General features: G+C 40.4%; 1 protein-coding gene across 1 annotated transcript; it reads right to left on the bottom strand.

Annotated features, from left to right (window-relative positions):
• Positions 1–9,626: 9,626 nt before the first annotated feature.
• pfn4 (profilin family member 4) lies at positions 9,627–24,509 on the bottom strand (the record flags this gene model as incomplete). The annotated part of the gene is made up of 3 exons (XM_048593415.1): positions 24,400–24,509; positions 18,524–18,652; positions 9,627–9,761 (listed from the first exon to the last, which is right to left on the bottom strand). Coding segments are annotated over exons 1-3 (342 nt in total), but the record flags the coding sequence as incomplete, so codon positions are not given.
• Between the last annotated feature and the right edge of the window lie 491 nt (positions 24,510–25,000).

Here is a 25,000-nt window from a genome sequence, read left to right as displayed (position 1 = left end):
TATATTTTATGGAGACATCATGCTCTACCCTGGGTCTGTTTGTGTGAATTATTGCCATGGCTCATACGAGGAAATGTAACACTTTTCGTCTAGCTGCAATCTGTATCTACAAGGATTTGTTCAGAATACAATGAAACCTCTGGGGTTTAAAGAATAGAGAATGAGTGTGTCACTAATTACAGATATGACAAGACACTAGATGATCCTCACTTTCAGCCAATGTAAGGAATTAATTTGGAATATTTCCTCATATGGAATCAAAAACTGTCAAAAATAAGGATAATGGTTGAAAATTCCTAACTGCCTAACACCAGTGCCATATTTAAAAGGTCATTAGCACTCTGACAAGCACTGTCAGTTAATATTTATCCTGCACAGATCCTAAAAATTCATGGGGGATATCCTTGCCCATCCCACTGCTTTGCAGGTATTATCCTGGAGATCATGCTGGATGGGGTGGTGCACAGCTAGGACTTCCTCTTTCCCCAGGACCAGCAGTGTCCTACTTCTGCCTCTAAGCCTTGTGGTCCTTATGTCCTTCTCCACTCCACCAACTTAAGTGCCATCAATTCTCTCCAATACCTCACATTCACTCTGTCTATGCTACTGCTCGTCCCTCCCAATAAGAATCAAATTCTACAATTCTCACTAATGCACACAACTTCTTCCTCACAAACCCTCACCAATCCATCTAATATTTCCAGGGCCACTTCCTTTAGTACTCTGTGATGCAGATTATATGATGCAGGTGATTTATCAGCCAATAACCTATCTACCTCCTTTTTTTTGCTAATACTGCTTTTCTTCAATTCCTCCCTCTTGCTAGATCCTTGGCTCCCTAACATTTTTGGGAAATTATTTTTGTTCTCTTTTGTGAAGTCAGAATGACTGTGCTATTAACTTTTATCTTCTCTAATACTTGCCCAATTCTCATTCCAGGAGCAAAACCATAAGGCCATAATACCAGAAACAAGACTAGGCTCTCTGGCCCTTCAAGCCTGCTTAACCATTCAATAGGATCATGGCTGATCTGACATTCCTCAATAAAAGCCTAAAGAACTGCGGATGCTGTAAATCAAGAACAGAAACAAAGTTGCTGGAAAAGCTCAGCAGGCCTGGCAGCATCTGTGAAGGAGAAAACAGAGTTAACATTTCGGGTCCAGTGACCCTTCCTCAGAACATTCCTCAAGTCCACTTTCCTGTGTTTTCCCCACATAGGCCTCTTTGTCAACGTCCATTGGCTGCTTTCAGTGCCTGCACGACAGAAGAAAGGGAATTAGTTGTAGAAGGTGCAATAAAACTAGTGGAGATTAAGAATGAGATAATACAGTGGTAATGGGAGAGCAAGACAGGACATTACAATGAAGCTTACTGGGTTGGTTGGCTATTGTTTGTCCTTCATTGCCACATGGGTAGTCATGCTCTTCTTTGGTCAGATCTGTGACTTTTCTCCTCATAAGTTAAAGAGGAAGCTGATGTTCACCACCTCTCCCTCCACTTAGTCTTAGATTTCTCACTATGAGGTGGTGTTTCCTGCAATTAAACAAAGGGAGGGATTGAATGTGGTGGGAGTAGATAGAAGAGCAGTTAGTGGTGAAGGATGAGCAAGGAAAGTGTATAAGGTGTTCCCCAGGAAGAAGTGCAGAGGAAGGAAGGGTTAATAGCTTGGCAGATTTGAATGGACATGGTGCATGCAATGAGTGAGAGGTAGGAGGGAGAAGGTTGTGGCATTTACCCTTGTGAAGTGAAGAAGATAATTGAACTTTTTTCCTGTACTGCTGGGCATCCCTTTTCACCTGGATCACAACAATAGACCGTGCTACAATTTGGTTGTGTATGGTGCTGTGATCTCCTTTAGTGGTCCATTGAGTAAAGGACTGACTCCCCCCCCAACACTCCACCCCTCCATTCCGTTCACCAGACCTCCAGCTCCCTGCCCATGGAGTGGGGAGCTAGCCTAAGTGTCTCCTGTACTTTGCCTTCATTATTAATAGTTGAGCACCACAACATGAAGATCAGTTGCCGTCTTGCAGTGCCTGAAGTGGTGTATAACTGGGCTTTAGATATAGTGCCAGGGACATGTACATCAGGTCTCTCCGGGGCGACCGCTTCTGGCTGTCTGGCTGAGCAATACTCCAAGAAATATGCCCAACAGCATTATTACATAGTTAATGAGGTGATCAGCACAAGATTGTGTGAATAAGTCATTCTGAACAATGGCACACTGAACTTTATGAATCTTGCTCGCCAAAACGCTTCAAAACTACAAATTCAAAAATTTCACCCAATGTTTATCACCAATATACTGTCTACATAGTTGCTGTCAGGTAATGAACTATATCTTGTTTAAGACAACAGCATCTTCTTATTAGTCGTCAAGTAGTTTCCTCTCTGACACTAGAGCAAGTAGGCCTTGTAGATCCTGACCATGATAGCACGGACACATCAAGTCGACCTTATATTGATTAAGAGTACAAAACGTTCAGACATCATGATGAGTAGTGATGAAGATTTATCATGCAGTGCTCATGCATAAAATTCAGATCAGTGTACTTTGTCACCTCCAAGGTTCGATGTTAATCTCCAGTGCTTTTCTTATCAACATATGGAGTTAAAAATGCAATGTGTCCCTCATTGTCCTGTGTTCAAGCTTTGGCCTACTCTGCATCTTTGTTTTCCTGTTTTCACCATTATGAGAGAGTGCATGTTCAGCCATCACTTACTTGGACTGTGGATTTATTTCCCAAAGCCTCTCTGTCTTCTCCAAGTGCTTCCTACTTTTAGAAATATCCTCAAGACCTAACTCTCCAACATCCTTTCATCGTTTCCCTTACATCATCTCCTTAGCCATGGCTTGGCCTGTCCAAAACTCTGTGAGATACCATTTGTATGTTTTCACTGACTTAAGGCATTATTCAACTGAAAGTAACAGCATCAAATAAACTTGAAGTTATGCACTATAATTCATAAAGCATTCTTTAAACAAAACTAAAATGTGTTAGTAATTACTTCAAAGCTTAGTTCATGCAAGATTATATTTTGAAAGGACTTCTATATGTTATACAAACTAACACACTGAAACAGTATCGGGCATCCAGCATTACCAACAAACATGGGCAAACAGAACTTTTTTCTTTGCATTAGTCAGATGTAGGAAGTTTTCATTACATCATTGTCACAAATCTGCAGCTGAAGGAGGCTGTCAGTGCATTTTTGTGGCTGATTGCAATTTGGTTCATAGACAATTGGACATCACCAGTGAATAGAACTTTCCAGTTTGAAGATCATATTGCTTCATTTAAAATTAATGCACAGGCTAAAATTAGATCAAAAACATCTAGATGCTGCCCTTCTGGAATAATGTTCCACAAAGATTGGTTAAACAGATGACACAGCTGTCAAGGCTTTTAATGTGCTATCAAATAACAAGGGCAGAAATCACCATTTGTGGGCATTTATTTAGTAAAATTTTAACTCCGTTGAGCTCTATATGAACTATTTTTGAGAAGAGCTGACAATTTTTCAGTCCTTCTTACTGTCTTGACAATCATTTGCACTATTGAAATGTTGCTGCCATAATATCTAATATCTAACATAACTGAAGAACACATATTTCCAGTTAGGATATAACTGAACCATTGGAAAGTAAGATATAATTCATGCATAAATATTCAGAATCTGTGCCCAATAAATGTAGCCTTTCACTGACAACTACCTTGATAATTGGTCCAAGTCTAAAAAGTATTGTAATGTAGTGGGTATATAGAATGCATTTCATTTACAGTGCAAGTGTTGGATTTTTTTATTCCTTTCCCACAATTTAAACATTGGAATAGCAATTTAGTATTGAATTCAAATCATAGAAGGAATCTATTACACTATGTATTGCAATACACTGGGTTAAAATGTATCCAGATTTATGATTGATTGATTTGATTGATTGATTTTATTCTCATGTGAATCAAAATACAGTGAAAAGCTTTGTTTACGAGTGGTACGTGGAACTCACAGCAAGCAAAGGATGTACAGATCAAAAAGACATAGATGCATACAGGTTACATTGCAAGTTACATTATCTGAGGCTAGAGTCATTCCACCGTCTGCTAATGGCCAGAAAGAAGCTGTTCCTGAATCTGCTCGTGCATGTGTTTAGGCTTCTGTGTCTTCTGCCTGACGGAAGAGGTTGTAGGTTGTCATTAGCAGGGTGTGATGGGTCTTTGATGATGTTGGCCGCCTTTCCGTGGCAGCGAGCTGTGTAAATAGAGTCCATGGATGGAAGGTTGGCTTCCGTGATGGTATGGGCTGTGCACATAACCTTCTGTAGTTTCTTACAGTCCTGGGCAGAGCAGTTGCCATACCAGGGCATTATGCACCCCGACAGTATGCTTTCTATGGTGCATCTGTAGAAGTTGGTGAGGGTCCTTACGGACATGCCAAATTTCCTGAGCCGCCTGAGGAAGGAGAAGCACTGCTGTGCCTTTTTGACTGTCGCATCTATGTGGGGAGTCCAGGACATGTTGTCAGTTATTGTCACTCCGAGGAACTTGATGCTCTTCACCCTCTCAACCTCAGTTCCGTTGATGTAGATGAGAGTGTATTCTCCTCCTTTCTTTCTGACGTCGATGGTCAGTTCTTTAGTTTTTCTGACATTGAGAGACAGATTGTTTTCATTGCACCGTGTCACCAAGCCCTCTATCTCCCTTCTCTAATTTGACTAGCAGATGATGGACAGCAACATTAAGCTCCCCTCCTTAGCTCCCACTCCTACCTGTTTGTCACAAATATGTAGATAAAATATTATAAGTTTTGTCAGGAAAGATGATAGATTTTTAAAATTCACACGGGAAGTCTTACAAAATGGCTCTGAGAAGCTGCAAGCCTTCCCTGTGGATTCATCTGGTGTTGGGATCAGGCTGTACTTATCTCAAGAGGAAAGCATAAGAGGTCAGGTAAGCCAAGGTGGAAACACATCGCATAGTGGCTTTTATGCTACACATGTTAATGCTAGCAATTTTAAAACACTTACTGTTAAAGAATTTTAAGGTTACCAACTTGTCCAATATCGGTCCTCTCACGGCCCTGTCACTTGGCGAGCTCCTGCATTCCCATGGTGTGAGTAAACAGTTGCCCCTCATGGGGCTGAGGGAGCTGTCCTCTTCCTCCCTGGGGGCATTGTCCTGATTGGTGCCATCGGGGTGAGGATGAAGCCAGAAAGGTCCAGTTCTGAATCAGACAGAGCTGCTGTTGTGCTCTGCTCCTTGTTTGCACTGTTGCTGCTGCTGGTTGCCTGGAGTTATGGTTCGGTGGGTACCCCATGGTTCCTGATGGCTGGAGGTGTGGTTTCACCTGGCCCCTAACAATGTCCACCATTTCTGGCATTGGGGATGCTTATCGCCTTCCCCTCTGGCACTATGTCTCTTTTTTTTTCCTTTGTCCCTCTGCACATCCTCGTTGTCAGAGCAGCTGCTAATGTCTCCTTCATGCAGCTGCCTCTTTCCTATTTGCTGTTGGCCAGCAGGGACCCATGTGGTTTTTCTTTTCAGGTTCTTCCTCACCTCTGTCCACTCCCTGACTCCATCATTACCTCCTCCTCCATTGACTCTGACTTCCCAGGAAGAGGCTGAGTCAGTTGGTGTCCTGCTCTGGTGATCTCCTTTCTCTCCTTGCCAGCCTTGCCCTTCTTCTGGGTGACCCTTGTTTCAGTTCTTTAGCTGGAGCATAGCACCTTACTGTCATTTGGGGGTCCATGGCTCACATTGCCACTTCTGGCCATTTGAGCTAATGTGACCCCCCCCGCCGACCCCCACTCCCCCACCCCCATATTGCTGATTATGAACTGGCAGTGGCACAGTGGCTCAGTGATTAGCACTGCTGCCTCACAACGCCAAGGACGCAGGTTCAATTCACCCCCGGGTGACTGTCTTCGGGAATTTGTACATTCTCCCTGTGTTTGTGTGGGTTTCCTCCCACAGTCCAAAGACATACAGGTTAGGTGGATTGGCTATGGGAAATTGCCCACAGATTGTAGGCTTGGGTGGATTAGCCAAGGGAAATGGTAGGGCTGTGGGTCTGGGTGGGATGTTCTTCAGAGAATCAGTCTCGACTCGGTGGGCTGAGTGGCCTGCTTCCACACTGGATTCTATGATTCGAACATAATCAGTAATATGGGATAAACAATTTCAAATGAGCTATCATTATAAGAAGCCAATGAATTCCAACAAAAAGATTTTAAAATAGAAATATAACAGAAATGTGTAAGACATAGAAAGAGTATTTGCATGTGTATTCCACCATATTTTCCGGATATGTATTATGTTCTTCATACAATATAAGCTACTTTGAAAGGCAATCACTGTAAGTAAGCTTTCTGCACGGACCCATTCCATAAACAACAATGAAGTGAATAACAAACTAATGGTCAGAATTGCTACTTTGAGGGATTGACAGCACAATGCCACAGGATCGTTGATGGGCAGGGAAGGCTTCTGTTTAAATTACCAACTGAACTGCTGTAGCAATCCAGCAATCCAACACTGCTTTAATATGCTTTGAGGAGTTCATTTAAATGTGAGATCATATGTCCAGTACAGGATACAAATTTATAGCCTTCCAAACTAGAGCAGATTAAGGTTAATACTAATACAAAAATACAGAATGATTTCAACACTCTGAATTCTTGTTCCCTGTCTCAGATGTTTCAATTTGAAGAATTTTAATTGCCTAAAAATGCAGCATGGAAACATATTGATTGAAAATTGTACATGCTTCCTCGGAGATTAACACGCCTGTATGTTCTTGAGCTTGCTTTCCAATCTACATTTTACTAATAAATATTTGATCTACACATGGACCCTGACCAAGGTAATACACATAAAAAAAGGAATGGATTCTTAGTTATACATAAAAAGCTGTAAAGTGATATAATTAATTAGCAAGGTTCCAACTGATTTTATTGGCAGGAGGAATAACACAGAACTGAAGCAAAACAAGCACTTGGATCTATTAAAACTGGCTGCAAAAGAGGAGGTAGATTTTTGAATCATGAGGAAGGGAATAATAAGTTATCTTCCTGCAGCTTTTTGTTAAAGTGTATGGCTTTTGTTTATCATCGGAGCCCCTGGTAGGAATTTGGTGCCTACGGTGTGAAATTCTTGCAACTTCCCTGACCTAGATTGATGACATAACTTTGGGCTCTGCCCGATTTGAAGACCTGCCCTGTCAGGGCTTTCTGCTCGGTTCAGGGGACAGCAACAAAGGCAGAATGCAGGCCTGAAGAGTAGCAGCCTGTGGTGGTTAAAGCTTGAGACAGCTGACTGAGCCACAGAAGGGCCCATATAAACCTCCATTCATATACTAGCAAACAAAAAGCAGTAAATTGAAGTCACTTATAGAAGCTCTGGACTGTCCTAAGGGGTTAAAGGAAGTACTGTGAGAAAATATTCCAACAAAACTGATTCCTCATATTTCAAGTTAGTTCCCAAGTAACTGATTTTCATAAATAAACAGCTTTTCATTATGACTTGATAGCAGGCTCCAATTCAAGAAAGATAACATTCTTTTTCTTTTAGTAACCTGAGAAACATCAACATATTTGTGGGTTGTAATTAATTCTGAATGTCATTATTTTCATTCCAGACTTTATGTAGTATAATGCCATTTTGATTCTCCTATCAGATTAATCAGCCGATACAGTCAGCCCATTTATGCATTGCAGATAACCAGATGTAGAATCTTATCACTGATTACAAAAAAAAAACAACTTGTGAAACAAAGAAGTGATACAAATATTCAGACTACTGCGGATGTCTTACTTGCACTCCCTTTTCTGAATGTCCTTTAATATGCCAACTTTTCGAGGCTGGACAAATAAATAGGATTTACCATTTGCCTATGTTGACGATAGGTGAATTTCTATCATCCACTAATTGCAAAAATATTATTCAGTATTGCAATGTAAAGAAGTTGCTTGGAGTTTGGCAGAGAATTTTTGAGCAGTCAGTTAGGAAGAGATTCTTTTGCATACTGTGAACCAGCACTCAACTATTCATGAGAACAAATTGAACCATTTCTGAAGAAGGGTCTAGCCCCCGAAACATCAGCCTTCCTGCTCCTCTGATGCTGCTTGGCCTGCTGTGTTCATCCAGCTCTACACCTTGTTATCTCAGATTCTCCAGCATCTGCAGTTCCTACTATCTCTATTCGTGAGAACACTTGTGTGCCATCTTTGACTTATCTTAAACCTTCATAGGACCAACTCTTCCGAAAGATAGTGAAATAAATTGAACAGACAGATTTGGCAGGTATTCCTATTGTAACCACCATAATCACTGTCGATGAGCTCATGAGTAGCTCTGATCTGTGTTCAATTTAAATTGGAGTAACTAACAACAACTTGCATTTCAATATGGGATAACACAGTGTGGAGCTGGAGGAACACAGCAGGCCAGGCAGCATCAGAGGAGCAGGTAAGTTAACATTTCGGGTCAGGACCCTTCTTTCTTTATACATAGACATTATCAAAATTACCTTTTAAACTCAAAAGAAATATATTTGATGTCACTTAGAAGTGGAAGTGACAAAAATGGAGGAGGATCAGTGTGGTCAAAGTGAAGGACAAAGAGGAAGTTGTGGAAAATAGGGAAGGAAGCTTAATAAATTCTACTTGATTCATAATCACTAGGCATTGATCTCTTGTTAGGTCAGGCACATTTGAGGACCCAATTATTATATATTTTTTCATTCATTCCTGTGTTATGGTCTTTGCTAGCTGGGTCAGTGTTTGTTGTCCAATCCTAATTCACCTTGTGAAGGTAGCAATGCACTGCATTTCTTGAGTCCATGTGGTGTGGGTACATCCACAATGCTGCTACGAGTTCAAGGATTTCAACCCAGCAACAGGAATGGTGGTATAGTTTCAAGTTAGGGAGTTGTGTAGTTTGGTTGGGAACTTGTAGTTGGTTATCTTCCCATGTGTCTACTGGTCTTGCCCTTCTAGATAGTATAGGTTGCGCGTTTGGAAGTTGCTGGCAAAGGAAGCTTCATGAGTTGCTGAAGTGTATATTGCACATGCTACATAATGCTGTCATTGTACATGAATAGTCGAAGGAGTGGATGTTCAAGTTGCTGGACAGAGTGCCAGTGAAGTAGGCTGCTTTGTCCTGGATGGTGTCAAGCTTCTTGAATGTTGTTTGAGCTGCACTCATCTAAGTAAGTGGAGAGTATTCATCACATTCCTGACCTGTGCCTTGTGGATGATGGACAGGCTTTGGGAAATTATGAGGTGAGTTACTTGCTGCAGAATTCCCAGTTTCTGACCTTCTTTTATTCAAAAATTAGAATTTATATGAATATGAATTAAGAATTGGTATCTAGATATTTTAATTAAAAGGATTTTATATCTCAAAAGCCCTCAAAACTACAGGCTCCAAATGCATGAAACAGTTAATTCAAACCTTTTGTAATTATTTTCTTTTGACATTTCTCATTCTGAACTGTATTTGTATACATCCAGTTTATAAAAATGTACCAAAGGACATAACAGAAGGTTCAATTGAAAATATGAATGTAGATTGAATAAAAATTGAGCAAGAGTATTTTAAAAGAGATAACAACATATCTCAGCTTACTTGTTTACCGTACACCGAACTATTATCTGCTCTGACACATAAGTAGGTTATGTTCTTAAAGTAAAGCCCTTCATCTCGGAAGTTGCTTGGCTGGTTGAAAGTTTTAAGGAAGGCTTGAATTTCTTCTGGTTCCAGCTAAAAAACAAGTTACAGAAAACTATTTTTCACTTCACTGAAATCTATTGGTAAGAAAGATGCCTAATATCAGGACAGTTAAACATAGTTAATGCAATACGTGATTGCTGAGTATTTCAGACATACCTTGAAACTATGTTGAAAAGTAACTTGGAATCCATTAGTGATCAATATGCCCACAGTAGTCTAGATTTTCCACTAGATGCTGTATATAACCATTTGATTACAAACTATTCATTTAATGACACACATAGGCTTGCTTTCTGTACCCTATTTTGCAAGGTGAGTTCATTATAATACATTCAGATGCTTAAATGTTGGAAGCAGAATACCAATGAAGGCTACCTGCCAATGCTTATCATAAACGGATGTGGAAAAGTCTGTAAATGTGGCATCATGGTGGATGTGCCAATCAGAGCATTTTTGCTGCTAATCTCCTGGTATGCCTCTTTTCATACAATGCTATCAATGTGGTCAATGGTTTGTTTTCAAACAGCAGATGCCTTCAACACTATCCTCCACTCCTTGAAAACCAACCCTCAATCCATCCATCCCTTCCAACTACAGTTCTGCATCTGACCTTTCTTTCCCTACAATTCTTGAAAGTACCATTGTCTGCCAACTCTTTTTCCACCTTTCTGAAAAGTTTGTGCTTGAATTCATCCATCAACTTTTGGCCTGCTATCAGGACTAAGAAGTCCCTAGGTGAAGACATTAGCCAAATTGCTAGTGGCTCATTAACAGTATTTGAAACTATGACCACTTCTTGGAATCTTGTCATAATGTTCCATCGTGAAGGACATCTGCATTTATTGTCCATCCCTAATTGCTTTTGAGAATGTGATAGTGAGCAAATATCTTAAATTACCCCAGTTCATGTGATGGACGCACACCACAGTGCAGGAAGGTAGGAGGATTATGATTTTGACTCAGTGACAATGAAAGAACCATGATATATATCCAAATAAGGATGTTGTGGAACTTGGAAGAGAACTAGCAAGTAATGGTGTTCCTATCCTTTTCCTCCTAGATGATAAAGGTTGCAGGTTTGGAAGGTGCTCTCAAGGGAGCCAACATCAATTACTGTAGTGCATTTTGTAAATGGTACACAATGTAGTCATTACGCTTCAGTGATGGCGAAAGTGAATGTTTAAGGTATTGGATCTGATGCCATCAGGTGGATCGCTTTGTCTTGGATGGTATTAAGGTTCCTGAGTGTTAGTGGAGCTGCACTCATCTAGGGAAGTAGAGAATGTTATACCACACTCCTGACTCATGGTTTTGTGATTGGACAACATTTGCTGGAGAACCTGACTGCGCAAAAAAATATACTGACAACCAATTTAGGATTGTTAGCTGGGCTAACGTAATGCATTTGCATGTACTGGAAAATACACACATTAATACACAGGACCGTGTTCTTTGCAGACAGAAAGAACATGTACTGAACTGTGCCTGTTTCAGTTCAACAAAACAGATGACAGCCATTCACTCTCACATATCACAGGACAATCCCCTAACCAAGCAGAGTCAACTTGGCTGGTTTAAAATCTCAATAAAGCCTGGCAGTTAACAGTCAAACATCACTAACTGCTTCAAACTCCATGGCAATGCTTCTATCAATTAGAGTCTACTTGCGAAACAAGTCGTATTCTCTACTTATATATAAATGTTGGTTTTCCTCTTTATTGGTAATCTTGCAAATTGTCCGAATGAATGAAAGATGAAAAGCTTTGACAAAATGTATCTTTGATAGTAATACTCATGTTCCTTATGATCAAATGACTATTTACATAGCTGAAGATGGTTGGGCCTAGAATACTATCTTGAAGAGCTCATGCAATAATATTCTGGGCTGAGATGATTGCCCCTGGACAACCACAAATTATTTTCTTTGTGTCAGGTATGATTCCAACCAGAAGGGAATTTTTCTCTTGATTCTTATTGACTCTAGTTTTGCTGGGCCTCCATGATATCATACTCTAATGTTGCCTTGAACAGTCACTCTCACCTCACCTCTGACGTTTAGCTGGTTTGTCCATGTTTGGACCAAGGCTGTAATGAATTCAAGAGCTGAGTGGTCCTGGTGAAACTCTACCCAACCGTCATTTGCTGATAATCAAGAGTAGACTGATGGGGCGGTAATTGGCTAGGTTGAAATTGGCTTGCTTTATGTGCATAGAACAAACCTGGGAAATTTTCCACATTGTTGAATAGATGCCATTGTTGTAGCTGTACTGGAACAGTTTGTCTAGGGGCACAGCAAGTTCTGGAGCACGAATCATCAGTATGTGCCAGAATGCTGTCAGAACCCAGAGGATTTTCAATATTCAGGTGTTTCTTGACATTCCATGGAGTGAACTGAATTCAGGCATCTGTGATTCTAGGGATATCAGAAGATTGAGACAGATCATCCACTCAGCACTTCTGCACAAACTTTAGTCTTGTCCTTTGCACTTAGGTGCTGAGCTGCTCCATTATTGAGGATAGGGATATTTGTGGAAACTCCGCCTCATGTTAGTTGTTTAATTGACCACCACCATTCATGACTTGGTGTAGCAGGACTGCAGAGATTAGATCTGATCCACTGTGAGATTGCATAGCCTTGTTTATTGCATGCTGCTTCCACTGTTTGGCATGCAAGGACTCCTGTCTTGTAGCTTCACTAGTTCGACATCTTATTTTTAGGTATGCCTGGTGCTGTTTCAAGCATGCCCTCCTACAGTTTTCATTGAATTAGTGCTGATCTCCTGATTTGGTGGCAATGGCAGAGTATGGGACATGACAGGCTGTAAGGTTACAATTTTTGGATGAATATAATTCTGCTGCTGCTGATGGTCCACAGCACCTCATTATTGTCCAGTTTTGAGTTGCTAGATCTATGCAAAGTTTATGCCATTTAACACAGTGATTGTGCCACACAACACGATGGTTAGTGTGCTCAACGTGAAGTTGGGACTTGATCTCCATAAGACGATGTGGTGGTCACTGCTACTAATGTTATCATAGACAGATGCATTTGCAACAAGTAGGTTGGTGAGGATGAGGTCAAGTAAGTTTTTTACTTTTGTTGCTTCCCTCACCAAGTGCCGCAGACTCGGTGTAGCAATGTACTTTAGTACTTACCTAACTCAGTCAGCAGCAGTGCTAGTGAGCTACTCTTGGTGATGGTCCTTGAAGACCCCTACTCAGAGTACATACTGTGCCCTTGCCATCTGCTGTTCTTACTTCACTTGGTGTTCAACATGAAGTAGTACTGTGTTATCAGCTGAGGTAGGGGAGGGGTGTGCATTCGGGGAATCAGTAGGAGGTTTTCTTGTTTGACGCAATACCGTGAGACTTCTTTGCATTCAGTTAATGTTGAAGACTCCCAGGACTTCCTTCCCAACAGATTCCTTATGTGCTACCACCTCTAATGGATCTGTGCTACTGATAAAACAGGACACACCCGGGGATACCATTGGTGACATCTGGGAAATTGTCTGTAAGAGATGATTCTGTGACTGTGACTATATCAGGCTGTTGCTTGGCTGGTCTGAAGGACAATAGTTCTCACAGTCCTAGCCCCAACCCCAGCCCCACATTTTAATAAGGAGGACTTTGCAGGATTAGATATGCCATTCTTGTTTTAGTGCCTAGGTTGATGTCAATTGGTCCATCTGGTTTCATTTCTTTGTCAAGACTTCAATGGAATGATACAACTGAATAGCTTGCTAAGCCATTTCAGAGGATAGTTAAGGACAACCTTTTTGTTGTGGGAGTTTGAAGTCACATCTAGACCAGCTGAGGTAAAGATGGCAGATTTCCTTCTTTACACAGCGTTAGTTAATGAGATGAGTTGGTAATATAATTGACTTGGTTGCCATTAGGCCAACTTTTAATTCCAGATTTTAGTGAATTCAAATTTCTTGCAAAAAGGCTGAGTCTGGATTACTTAATTCCTCTTGGAACACTTTAGGCTTTTCTTCTATTGTAGACTGTTCTACCTGATTAATTTCTTTGTTTGGTAGCAATTCAACTTCCTACTTCTCTGTATCTGTGACTGAGTATGCCACTGAAAGTGATCTACTGCATCATAGATGAAGAATACCTTTTTAATAGCTGGACATTGCCTACGTTTGAGAGCACCACATCACTGATAAAGACTTTTAGTATCTAGTGTCTGCCCTACCTTTTGTACTGATTTCTCTCATGTGCCTTTCATGGTTTTGTTCCTTAGAAACCAAATGGATTATAATCTCCTGTCATAACATTGTGCTTCTCTTAAGATTGATCTGGGCTGCTTCTGGACTTCGACCTCACTCACCATCTATATGGTTTTCTCTAGAATCAAACCTTCTCTGAATGTAATAAATCATACAAATATTCATCAGCAATTCCAACAACAATAGTCATATTGTTCCACTAATCTACGTAAGTCAGAGAGATACACAGCACGGAAACAGACCCTTCAGTCCAAACTGTGTATCCTGACCACATATCCTAAATAAATCTAGTCCCATTTGCCAGCATTTGCTCCATACCCTCTAAACCGTCCCTACTTCCCAATGACTTTTAAACTTTGTACTTGTACCAGCCTCCACCACTTCCTCTGGCAACACATTCCATAAACGCACCACTGTATGCATGAAAATGTTGCCCCTTAGGTCGCTTTTAAATCTTTCCCCTCTCACATTAAACCTATGGCCTCTAGTTTTGGACTCCCCCAACCTGGGGAAAAGACCTTTACCATTTACCCTATCCATGCTCCTCATGATTTTATAAACGTCTATTGGTCATCCCTCAAAGACAATTGTTTATTTTAATATATTTTAACAGCAACTGCAGCAATTTTTCTACATAGCACCCACAGCCAAAAATGAAATTAATCATTAAGATTATCTGAGGTGGTGGTGTTGTTAAAGGGACAAATTTTAACCAGGCTAATAGGAAATTTCCCCTCCTCCTCAATACGTGTATGGGGAAAATTGAGCACCAAATTAAGGAGGCAGACTAGATTTATTGCTGCATCTGAAAGACAGCAGTTTTGACCGTGCAGCTTTCTACTCAACTTTAGTTTATCCTGCGATCGTCTTTTAAACTCTCAGGGATCAGGATCATTGACAATACAACCTCTACCTGATGATCTGACAACAAATGACCCTCATGGTGAATTGCTGAGCTCATACACACCTCGACAACCAGCTACACACCACAGGAGGAGGCCATGCAACCTTTCTAGGCTCCTCCACAGGAACAGGGGAGCCCTGGTTAGCTAAAAGGAAATACAGAATAGAAATAACTATTTATTTTCAGGTTGGAAAGCTGTACTTAGTGGAATATCTCAGGGATCAGTGTGAGGTCATCAACAATTTACAATCTAGATTAACGATTTGGATGAAGGGCTGATTGGATTGGAGCTCAATTTGCTAGTACACCAGGTTAGTCATCCAATAAGATGCCAAGTGGAAGCTGAGCATCTACAATGGGGTATAGACGAGGGGATGTTAGTGAGCAAACCTTTGGGAAAGAAAATAAAACAGTACCATGTGGGTTATGGGAAGTTTTTGTTTTGTGGAAAGGATAAAACAACAATTAATTATATGACTGGAGAGAAAACGCAGAGCTCGGTGCAATAGAGGGATTTGTGAGTCCTGGTACATAAATCATATAAAGTTAGTTTGAAGATGCAGCAAGTGATTTGGAAAGTAAAAGGAATGATGCTGTTTCTTGCAAAGAGTGTCAGGTATGATCTTAGGGATGTTTTACTGCATCTGTATAGGGCAATCCTGAGACCACATCTGATGCACTGTGTGTAGTTATGATGCGCTAAAATTAAAAAAAACACAACTGCCTTTGAAACTTTTCAAAGATGTTTCTGTTTACTCGGTCCTGGGATGAAGACATTATGTGATGGAGGATTAACAGTTTAGGCCTGAGAATGAGATATGCTCTTATTTACCATATAAGAACTTGAGGAGAGTGTAGTTGGTGAATATCTGATGGATATTTCCTCTTGTATGGGAGAATAAAACTGGGCAAGTAATTTTCTTTAATGAATTTATCAATGTATTCCCCTAAATTCAGAACTCTTCTGTTAAATGTTGCAGTTTCAGGAATTTTATTTGCTTTGAGGTCAAAGTAATTGATAAATACTTTCAGTACTTCAAGGGAGTTCCCAACACTCTTCTGCTGTTAGATGCCTCTTCTTGGTGCCGCGTTCGGGTCTCAAATGCTTTTACCATTGACTGTAAATTCTGTCTTATTAAATTTTGCCACAAGCATTTGTCCTGTCGTGTTCTTGAATATGCATCTCTCAGCTGCTAACTGTCTGCATGAGTGGCATTAGAGCTGCGTTTAAAGGAACGTTCATATCTCCACCACTGCCATCCTGAGGCCACTAAACTGAAGCCTACGTTGTTGTTTGAAAGAGCAATCTTCATTGAACAGATTGTTATAGGAGACTGTCTTTGCCATGGGGCCGATTTGCTGCCGTCATCTTCTTATAAGGTAGGGATCTACACAGTCCACTTGGTTTGGTGTAGTAGAAGTTATATTAAAGGGTAGACATTGTTACAGGGACAATAAGGAGGATCAGTATAGGTCATATTCTTTAGTCTTTCAAGATCCTAACCTGTCCTTCTACCAAATCTATATAATATCAACATATTGGGTGGTGCTTGACATACTCCTCAATCTTAACTCTTTGAGACCCCTCCACCCTTACAGAATAAGGATGTTTGATTATGATTGCACCATGTTCAGCAGCATTCATGTCCCTGTAGATACCGAAGCAATAAGGCCTAGATAACAACCAGGTTTGGATTAATAGGTAATACGTAGCATTTGTGCTACACAGTGCCAGGCAATGACCTTCTTCAACAAGACAGAATCTAATCATATTCACTTAAGAGAATTATCTTCACTGAATTTTTCACTATCAAGATCCTTGGGGCTATCAGTGAACAGAAAATGAACTAGACCAACCATGTAAATACTATGGTCACACACCATCTAACTTGGAAATATTTTTTTGCCATGATCCTGGAACTGTAACTTCAAAGTTCAAACTTCAACTTTATGACTGGCATATGCATGATGGGCCAAACAGCCTTTTTCCATGCTGTACAACCCTATGACTCTATAATTTCCTTCCTGTTAGCACTGTAGGTGCTACCTCCCCACCGTCTGCAACAAATCAAGAAAGCAGCTCACTTCCACCTTCCCATGGGTAATTAGGAATGAGAAATAAATGTTGCCCTAGCCATCGATGACCACGACCCTGAAGAAATAAATTAAAAAGTCTACAGCCAGGATGTTGTCTGGGGCGCACGACTTTGCTGTACAATGTGCTCAGTCATTTTTTTTTGATGTTCATAAACGGAATTGTAGACCAAGGGTAGGATCTGTGATTAAGGACTTCACAAGAGGCCAAGGTGATCATCAAATTGTCACTCCTGGAAAACTTTGCAACTCAGTTCTTCAGCTACTAAAACCCTATATAGTAAATTCCTCTGTATCCATGAAATCGCAAATGACAAATTCGCCTATTCGTGCTAAAAAAAAACAAAAATCAACATCCATGGGCAAACATCACATGTCTGTGATATTTTTGACTATTTTCATGTATTTTAACAAGCTCTGCACTCACAAATTTCATCATTCACAGGGTCCTCAAAAACAAAAGCCCTCACGGATACAGAGGAATGACTGTACATCCCTCAGTTAGGCTTGATTATACACTGTACCTTTTTACTGATATCCTACCCTTCCCCTGCTGTAAAACTCAATTAGTCCAAAACTCTGGTCCAGGTATCTTGTATTTTTAGTGTGACACTGAGAATGATGTTATGCTGGGAAATAAAAATAAGCTAGAGCAACTGGAATAAACTTCATGTGAATTTAAATGCCAGAAGACAATAAAAACAACAAAAAAAGGGATTATACCTGGATAACTAGTGGACACTTTGAAGCCACAAAATCTCAAGTAAAACTAGATATAAAACCAGTAGGTATTATCCCCGTGGACTAACTGATGTTAAAAATACTTGAAGCAAATGTTTATTCTTTACATAATGCAAAATTACATTGTAAATAAAACTACACTCACATGTAGCAATAACAGTTAATTTATTTTGTACTAATCCACATGACTCAATAAATGATATGCCAAGCTAACCACCATAAAAAATATAAATATTAAAAGAGATTTCAGCCCATGCTCAGCTCTCTTGTGTTATATAGTGAACTGGTTAAAAAAATCAAATTCAACCAGATTAATTTTGTTGCACCTTCATTACTCATCTACCTAGATTTAATCATGTATACATTACAATCTGCCCTGTGTTCTCTGAAGCTCAAGGAATTTCTTTTGATCTCAGTCTGCAGTTAGGTCATCTTATTCATCAGTGACAGGGAGAATAGTTTCTTAATTGTGTGTTATTCAATCTATAATTTAGGGATGAAACCTGCTGTCATAGAAACAATTTATGGAATAAATTGGTTGCATAGGTGCCAGTCCTAATCCTTCCTAATCCTCAAATAGAGTGTCACTGGAACCTAGGGCAGACTGACCACATAACGAATTGAGAATTTTTCTGATTGCACCAGCATATGATTCCATATCTTTACCTCACGAGACTCCTGAAGAATCACACATCTGTTAGGAGAGGTATCTGCCTCTGCTAGAACTAGATAATTATTTTCTCAATCATCGAGACAAACATTACAACCTGAAGGTATTGAACATCACCAAAAATATATAACAAAGGTAATATTCTTACGTTGAATCCTATGGATGCTGTCACCACTGAAGCAGTTTTCAAACTTATGATTGCGCAGTCTTGAACGTGATTTGTTGCAGTAAGAGACTGAGTTAACAAATCCTTGTACTCACCCATTTTAAAGTTATCCTGTCAAGAAAAAGATATAATATTGTATGGTAATTCCAAACATTAAAAGCTAAGACAATAATTTATTTTAACCTATGTTATCTTTATTGTTAGGTTTGGGTTCTGGGGCATCATCTCTAGTATCTACTTTTTAACTTTATTTTTTATGAAATAATAATGTGACCATTACATAGTTGCCAATTAATTACTGACCATCTCAAAAATTTACCACCTCTCCAACCTTCAGTGCCATATCACTGAGTCTTCCACTGCTAGCGTTCCTAAAGTCAATGTTGAGGAAAAGCTGAAGTACACCAGCATTATCAATATCACTGCATTAAGAGAAAAACAGAGATTGTTTGGAATTGCTGGCCTCCTGGGAAATAGTTAGGTGCTGGGATTCTCAAACGCAGGATAGAACAATAAAATATAAAGCAAAATACTGAGGATACTGGAGATCATTTAAATAAAAACAGGAAGTTCTAGAAAAACCCAGCACTTACGGAACATAGAAGAGATAAATTTTCAAATTCAATATAATTTTTGCAGGTCTGGCCCAAGAGTGTTTGGAACCCTAAGCAAATTAATTCTCCCACTACCCCTTCCACCACACATTCAACACAGAGAAAAATGAGAAGTCTAGGATTAAATGTCATCTTTACATACCTGGCATTCAAAATAAACAATGTTAAAATATAAATAAATATTTTAATGATTTTTTTTCTTAATCTTAGCACAATTATAATACAACATTGAGAGATTTGCTATTTGTGCTTTGGTTTCAGTAATCGGGCAATACGTTGTTTGGGACAAAGTTTCAAAGCTATTTCACGTTTTATCGAGATAGTGACACCAAAAAGTCTCTCTTGCAGCATGGAAGAATGAAGGTATACTTTTATCTATTTTATATTTGTAAAGCTACTCTCCTCAATAGCAACAGAAGTTGGAAGAGTCAAGACAATCTGAGGAACAATGAGAATATAGGGAATAGTAAGGGCTGCAGATACTGGAAGTCAGAGTCCATTAAACGTGGAGCTGGAGGAGCACATCAGGTCAGGCAGCATCAGAGGAGTAGGAAAGTCGACGTTTTGGGTCTGGTCTCTTAATCAACTTTCCTGCTCTTCTGATGCTGCCTGACCTGCTGTGCTCCTACAGCTCCACATTTTATCGAAAATATATGGAAGGTTGTATGTGAGTCTATGTTCAGAAATGAATTTCAGTACATCTTGAGGTGTAAAAGATGTCTTGGAAGTTATTGTGAAAAAGCCTTCGGTTCACTGCACAAATCTACTGCAACAATACCATTTGAATTTCCACGTTGTAATGCCGACTCTGGCTTCAAGCAATTTTCCAAATCTCTGTTTTGAAGTCTTATTTTGCAAACTATGTGTACCAATGACGAAACCAAATATTGAATCAAGCTGTTGGATCTGTTCAAATCATTCTTTAACTGACTGTATTGCAATATCTAGGACTGAAAAGCGGAAGTTTACTTTTAATTTTTGATTTGGATCTTGAATCGATTCATCTATTGCCTCATACGTGAACTGTTGCCTCTTTCTCTGAATAAATGCTGGCTCTGGTTTCAAATCTGTTAATAGTTCACATACCTCAGCAAACTCACAATCATTTACTAGTGTCTTTTCAAATGCTTTATCACTCCTATATTCCTCCCAAAACTTCTTGGTCTGTTGCAGCTGTTGTATAGCAGAAAAACTGTTGAAGCCCATTGCCTGAAGTTTCTTACTCGTAAGGTTGATCTCAAAGAAGATATCATACCAGGTGTCCCTGGAGCGAGAGTATTCAGTGTTCACCAATACGGTGGAGGCTGGAGTACATCATCAGCTCGGACAATGATATTTTGATTTTAGTAGTTTAAGCTTCCGTTGGAATTTTTAAATTTGTGTATGTTCTCCGTTCTGTGCCCGGAAAGGGGCTGTTTTATTTTTCTTCGGTATTGATTTTGGACCCCTTGAAAAACCCAAGAGGGGCTTTAACCCCATACTGTCCCTGTCCCAGCTGTGCTTGATGGGGTCAGTATGAGGGTAATTTTATTGTTAGTTGAAATGAGTAGAAGAACTTTCCTCTGGATTTTAGACCCGTATTGTCCCTAAGGGGTTGAGCGGAGGATATTTTGATTTGTTCTTAGTTTGCTTTGATTTTGAACGTGTCGGGTAAGGTTTAGTTTCCTTTTCGACCCCTTTTTGTCCCTATCCCAAGAGCAGTTGGTGGGGATGGAGTCAGAGGAAAGCTTTTTCTTGTTAATTTATTGATTTTCATTTTCCAGAATCAAAGGGACTTTATTTTTGTTTCAAGAGTCGAAGTAACTTTTCTTTCTATTTAAATATAGAATAGTGAAAACTTTACTCTGTATTTTACCCTGTGCTTTCCCTATTCCAGGAACGTCTGATGGGGACAGTGTCGGGCGGGAGAGGTTTTGACTTTTCATATCTTGTTTTTTTTTGTTTAAAAGAGTAGGTTGGACCGGTCCTCATTGGAGTTTAGAAGAATGAAAAACGACCCTGTGGAAACATATAACAGTCTTAGTGGGCTTTACAGAATAGATGCTGAGAGGTTGTTTCCCCTTGTAGGTGAATTTTGGACCAGAGAGTATTATCTGAGTAAGGGATCACCCTGTTTGGGCATAGCTGAGGAGGAGTTTCCTCTTTCAGAATCTGTGAATAGTCAATCTGTGTATATCTATTCCTCCTGCTCTAACACATAGCTACCAAGGGCTGTGCAGGATATTTAAGTATATTTAAGGCTGAGATAGACGGATTTTTGATCAGTAATGTTATCCAGGGTTATGGGGAAATGCAAGAAAAGCAGAGTTAGGATTATCAGATTAGCCATAATCTCATTGAATGGCAGAGCAGATTCAATGGGCTGAATTGCCTACTTGTACTCCCACATCTTATGGTCTTAATGCCAACTCCATAACTCTTTGACAAAATATTTAGCTGTCTGCCATAATGTTGTTTTACTTGGTTTGATGTCCAAATTTGCATCCCATGAAGGGCCTTGAGATATTTTAAAGACACCATGGTGGAAAAACGGTACTGATAAATTAGGATTAGAATTAGTTTTCTTTTCACATGTACTCAAATGAATACATTGTAAAGGTTACAAGTCTCCACTTAAAGGTAATGGGAATAAAAATCATCAAATCCTCAAAGGTAGCTACAGAAATAGTGGATACACAAATTTGAATTTCTTGGAATCTAATAAATTCTAGAAAACATGAACCCAAGATTCAGAGAAGGGAGAGATTGAAAGCTTGGAACTCTATGCCAGTTGCCTTACATCAGACATTGGAAAAGGCTAGAACCTAATGTGAAGGAGAGGGTAATGCAATATTTAGAGAATAACATGAGGAGGCAGATTCATGAAAGGGAAATCATGTTGGATAATTCTGTTACAGTGTTTTCAGGTTGTAACTAGCAGGAAAACAAAGAAAACCAATGGATACAGAGTATTTGGATTTTAAAATGCATTCAATAAAGTTGAACACACAGGGTTGTTATACAAAATTAGGGACAATGGAATTGAGGGTAATATATTAACATTATTGAGAATTGGTTAGTTGATAGAAAGGAGACTGTGAATAAATGGGTCATTTTTGGGTTGGTAGTCTCTAACAAGCAGAATACCACAAGGATTATTTACAATTGATTTGAATGATTTAATGAGGGAGTAAGTTTAATATGTCCAAGTTCATAAATGAAACAAATTTGGATCGTAACATAAACTGTACGGACAGTATAAAGAACGTCCAAATGTATTTAGACATGAATAGCATAGCAGTTGGGATATAGTTTAAAACAAAGGTGAAGTTATCACATGATTTAAAAAAATAGAAGAGCAGAATCTTTTAGAGATTAGGAAATGCTGGTATTCAAAGACATTTGGATATCTTTGCTCAAGAATCAGAAATTAACTTGTAACCTATGTTTCTCATAAACACTTCCTCTTGTTTTTCCTGCCATTGTGCGGACCTCTGAGGTGTGTATGTGCGTGTATCCACTAGGCATGCATGGAACCTTCTGAACGGCTGCACAGCCATGCAGCTTGGAGCAAACATTGCTTGCAGTTGCAGGAAGTAATTAGACGGGTTAACTGTATGTCAGCCTATAGTAAAAGGGTAAAGAAATCATATCAAATTCAAATAGGGTCTGGGTGAGACCACACATGAAGTAATTTGTACAGTTTTGGTCTCCTTGTCTAGGAAAGAATGTGCTGCCTTAGAGGAGAGCAGCAAATGTTCACTAGGCTGTTTTCTGGGACCAGATATTTATCCTCTGAGGAGACATTGAGTATACTAGACCTGCATTCTCTAGAATTCAGAAAAATGACAAGTAATATAATTGAAACACATAAAATTCTTAAGGGACGTGGCAGAGTAGATGTTGGGAGGATTTTTCCTCTGGCTAAAGAGTCCAGATAGAATAAGGTGTCTTTCGTTTAGGACTGAATTAAGGAGAAACTTATTTGCTGACAGGATTATGAACCTCTGGAATTCTCTGTCCCAGAAGCTTTCGACAATTAGTCACTGAATACATTCAAGTCAAAGTTAATTTTTGGAGTCCAAGATGTCTGATAAAGCACCCATAATGTAAATCATGAGGATAAGAAACCAAACATCAATCGGTCTTCCAGGATCGAAGAGCATGTTCTTATCCTCTTCCAATTGTGAGGTACTAAAGTGTTAGCGAGAAAGTGAGTTCAAATAGAAGGTCAGATATGATCTTACTGACAAGGGAAGCAGGATGATTGTTCTACTTGTGTTCCTCTTTCTAATCCCTATACGATTTTCATTGCGGTTACTATGCGGTTCTCGCCCATAATCATATTATCGCTGTTTCCCTCGATCTCCAACAGGTGCTGTCAGACCTGTTGAGATGTCTCTGGTTACCAGCAGCGCTTGGTGGTGAGAGGGCTAAGGCTCTCCGTCTCCACACCAGCCGCCAAGATAGCCGGCAGAAATAGTCGCCGTCACCCTGGCAATGCGCTGGTTCCACCTCCCATTGCACGCCGATTGGATCTTGGAAACACTCCAATAGGTTGCTTTTCGGCGTCTCCCGCGCTACGATTGGTTCGCGGGAATGTCTATCACATGGCGTCACCGCCCAACACTTTAAAAATACACGTCGCCATAGAAACCGCACCGTGTTCTGCTGTTGTTGACCGGCAGGGGCGAAAAGATCCAGCCCTTTCAAACTAAACGGCCATTATCTCAAACCGTTATCCCTTTCCGCGCCCACCACGCGCCCCGCTGCCGGACGCGGGGAACTCGGCTGCTTCCACCGCGCGGGACGAAGGGGTACGCACTCAGTGTCGAGACCCCGGGGAGGGAGAGGGGAGCAGTTGCACGCACCCAGCGGACTTCCCTGCGAGTGTGCCCGCGCAAAAGGACGGGAAAGGGTCCCAGCTCAAATGTGCACGCGCACAGCCCGGACGTGCGTTGAGTGTATTCTCCCCCACCGGGGGAGCATGAGTTCGCGGAGGCACAGCTCGGATCGTATCAGCATCCACAGGCCATTCCCGAGCGACGAAGTGAGTGATTGGGGTGGGGGAAGAGGGATTCTCATGAAGTTAAATTCGCAGTTGGTGCTCTCCCCTCCTTTTCTTCCACCTGTTCTCCCGTCGAACCACCCTTCACGTCGGCGATGTTGTCGTGTACTTACTAGCCTTGATCTCACGGAGTGCACGCTGTTACAGAAACTTTACATCACTTGAATAGTCCCTAAAGTTTTGATCAATCCACCTACCGAGAGGGAACTCTCGAGGAACCGAGTGAACGGTCTCAAACTAGGAGGTCCAGACAGTGAGGCAGGCGGAGAAATCATTGTGAGAACCAGTCCTTGTAGTCTGTACGGTACGCTGTGCGAAAAGGTGCTTGCAGGATAGAGAGAGGGCGGGTTTGTCTTTGATGAGTTTGATTTTTTTGTGCTGCCAGTATCGGGGTCTACTTTCTGTACGGAATATTTATGATGTCAGACTATTATCAAACGACCTTCGTCATTACAACCTTAAAAATGTCTTATTTTCTTCCTCCACCAAAAAAAATTCGCCGTAACTATAGTTATTTTGAACCCCAATTCCAGAGATTTTGTTTAGCAACTTACTAACACTTGTTGTCTTAACATGCTTTCTAAAATGAGGCACCCAAAAAGGACCACTATTTGGCGACCAGTTGTATACTACGTCGCGGAGGCCAGGCACCAACCCTCCCACACCTCCTCCTACCGCCCCCTTGATCATGACCCCACCCCCGAGCACCAAACCATCATCTCCCAAACCATCCACAACCTCATCACCTCAGGTGACCTCCCATCTACGGCCTCCAACCTCATCGTTCCCCAATCCCGC

This window comes from Rhincodon typus, unplaced genomic scaffold, assembly GCF_021869965.1.
Source record: "Rhincodon typus isolate 14 unplaced genomic scaffold, sRhiTyp1.1 hic_rhity00002808, whole genome shotgun sequence".
NCBI classification, from domain to species: Eukaryota; Metazoa; Chordata; class Chondrichthyes; order Orectolobiformes; family Rhincodontidae; genus Rhincodon; species Rhincodon typus.
Note: the sequence above shows the minus strand (reverse complement) of the source record. Positions and strands in the feature narration are given on the sequence as shown.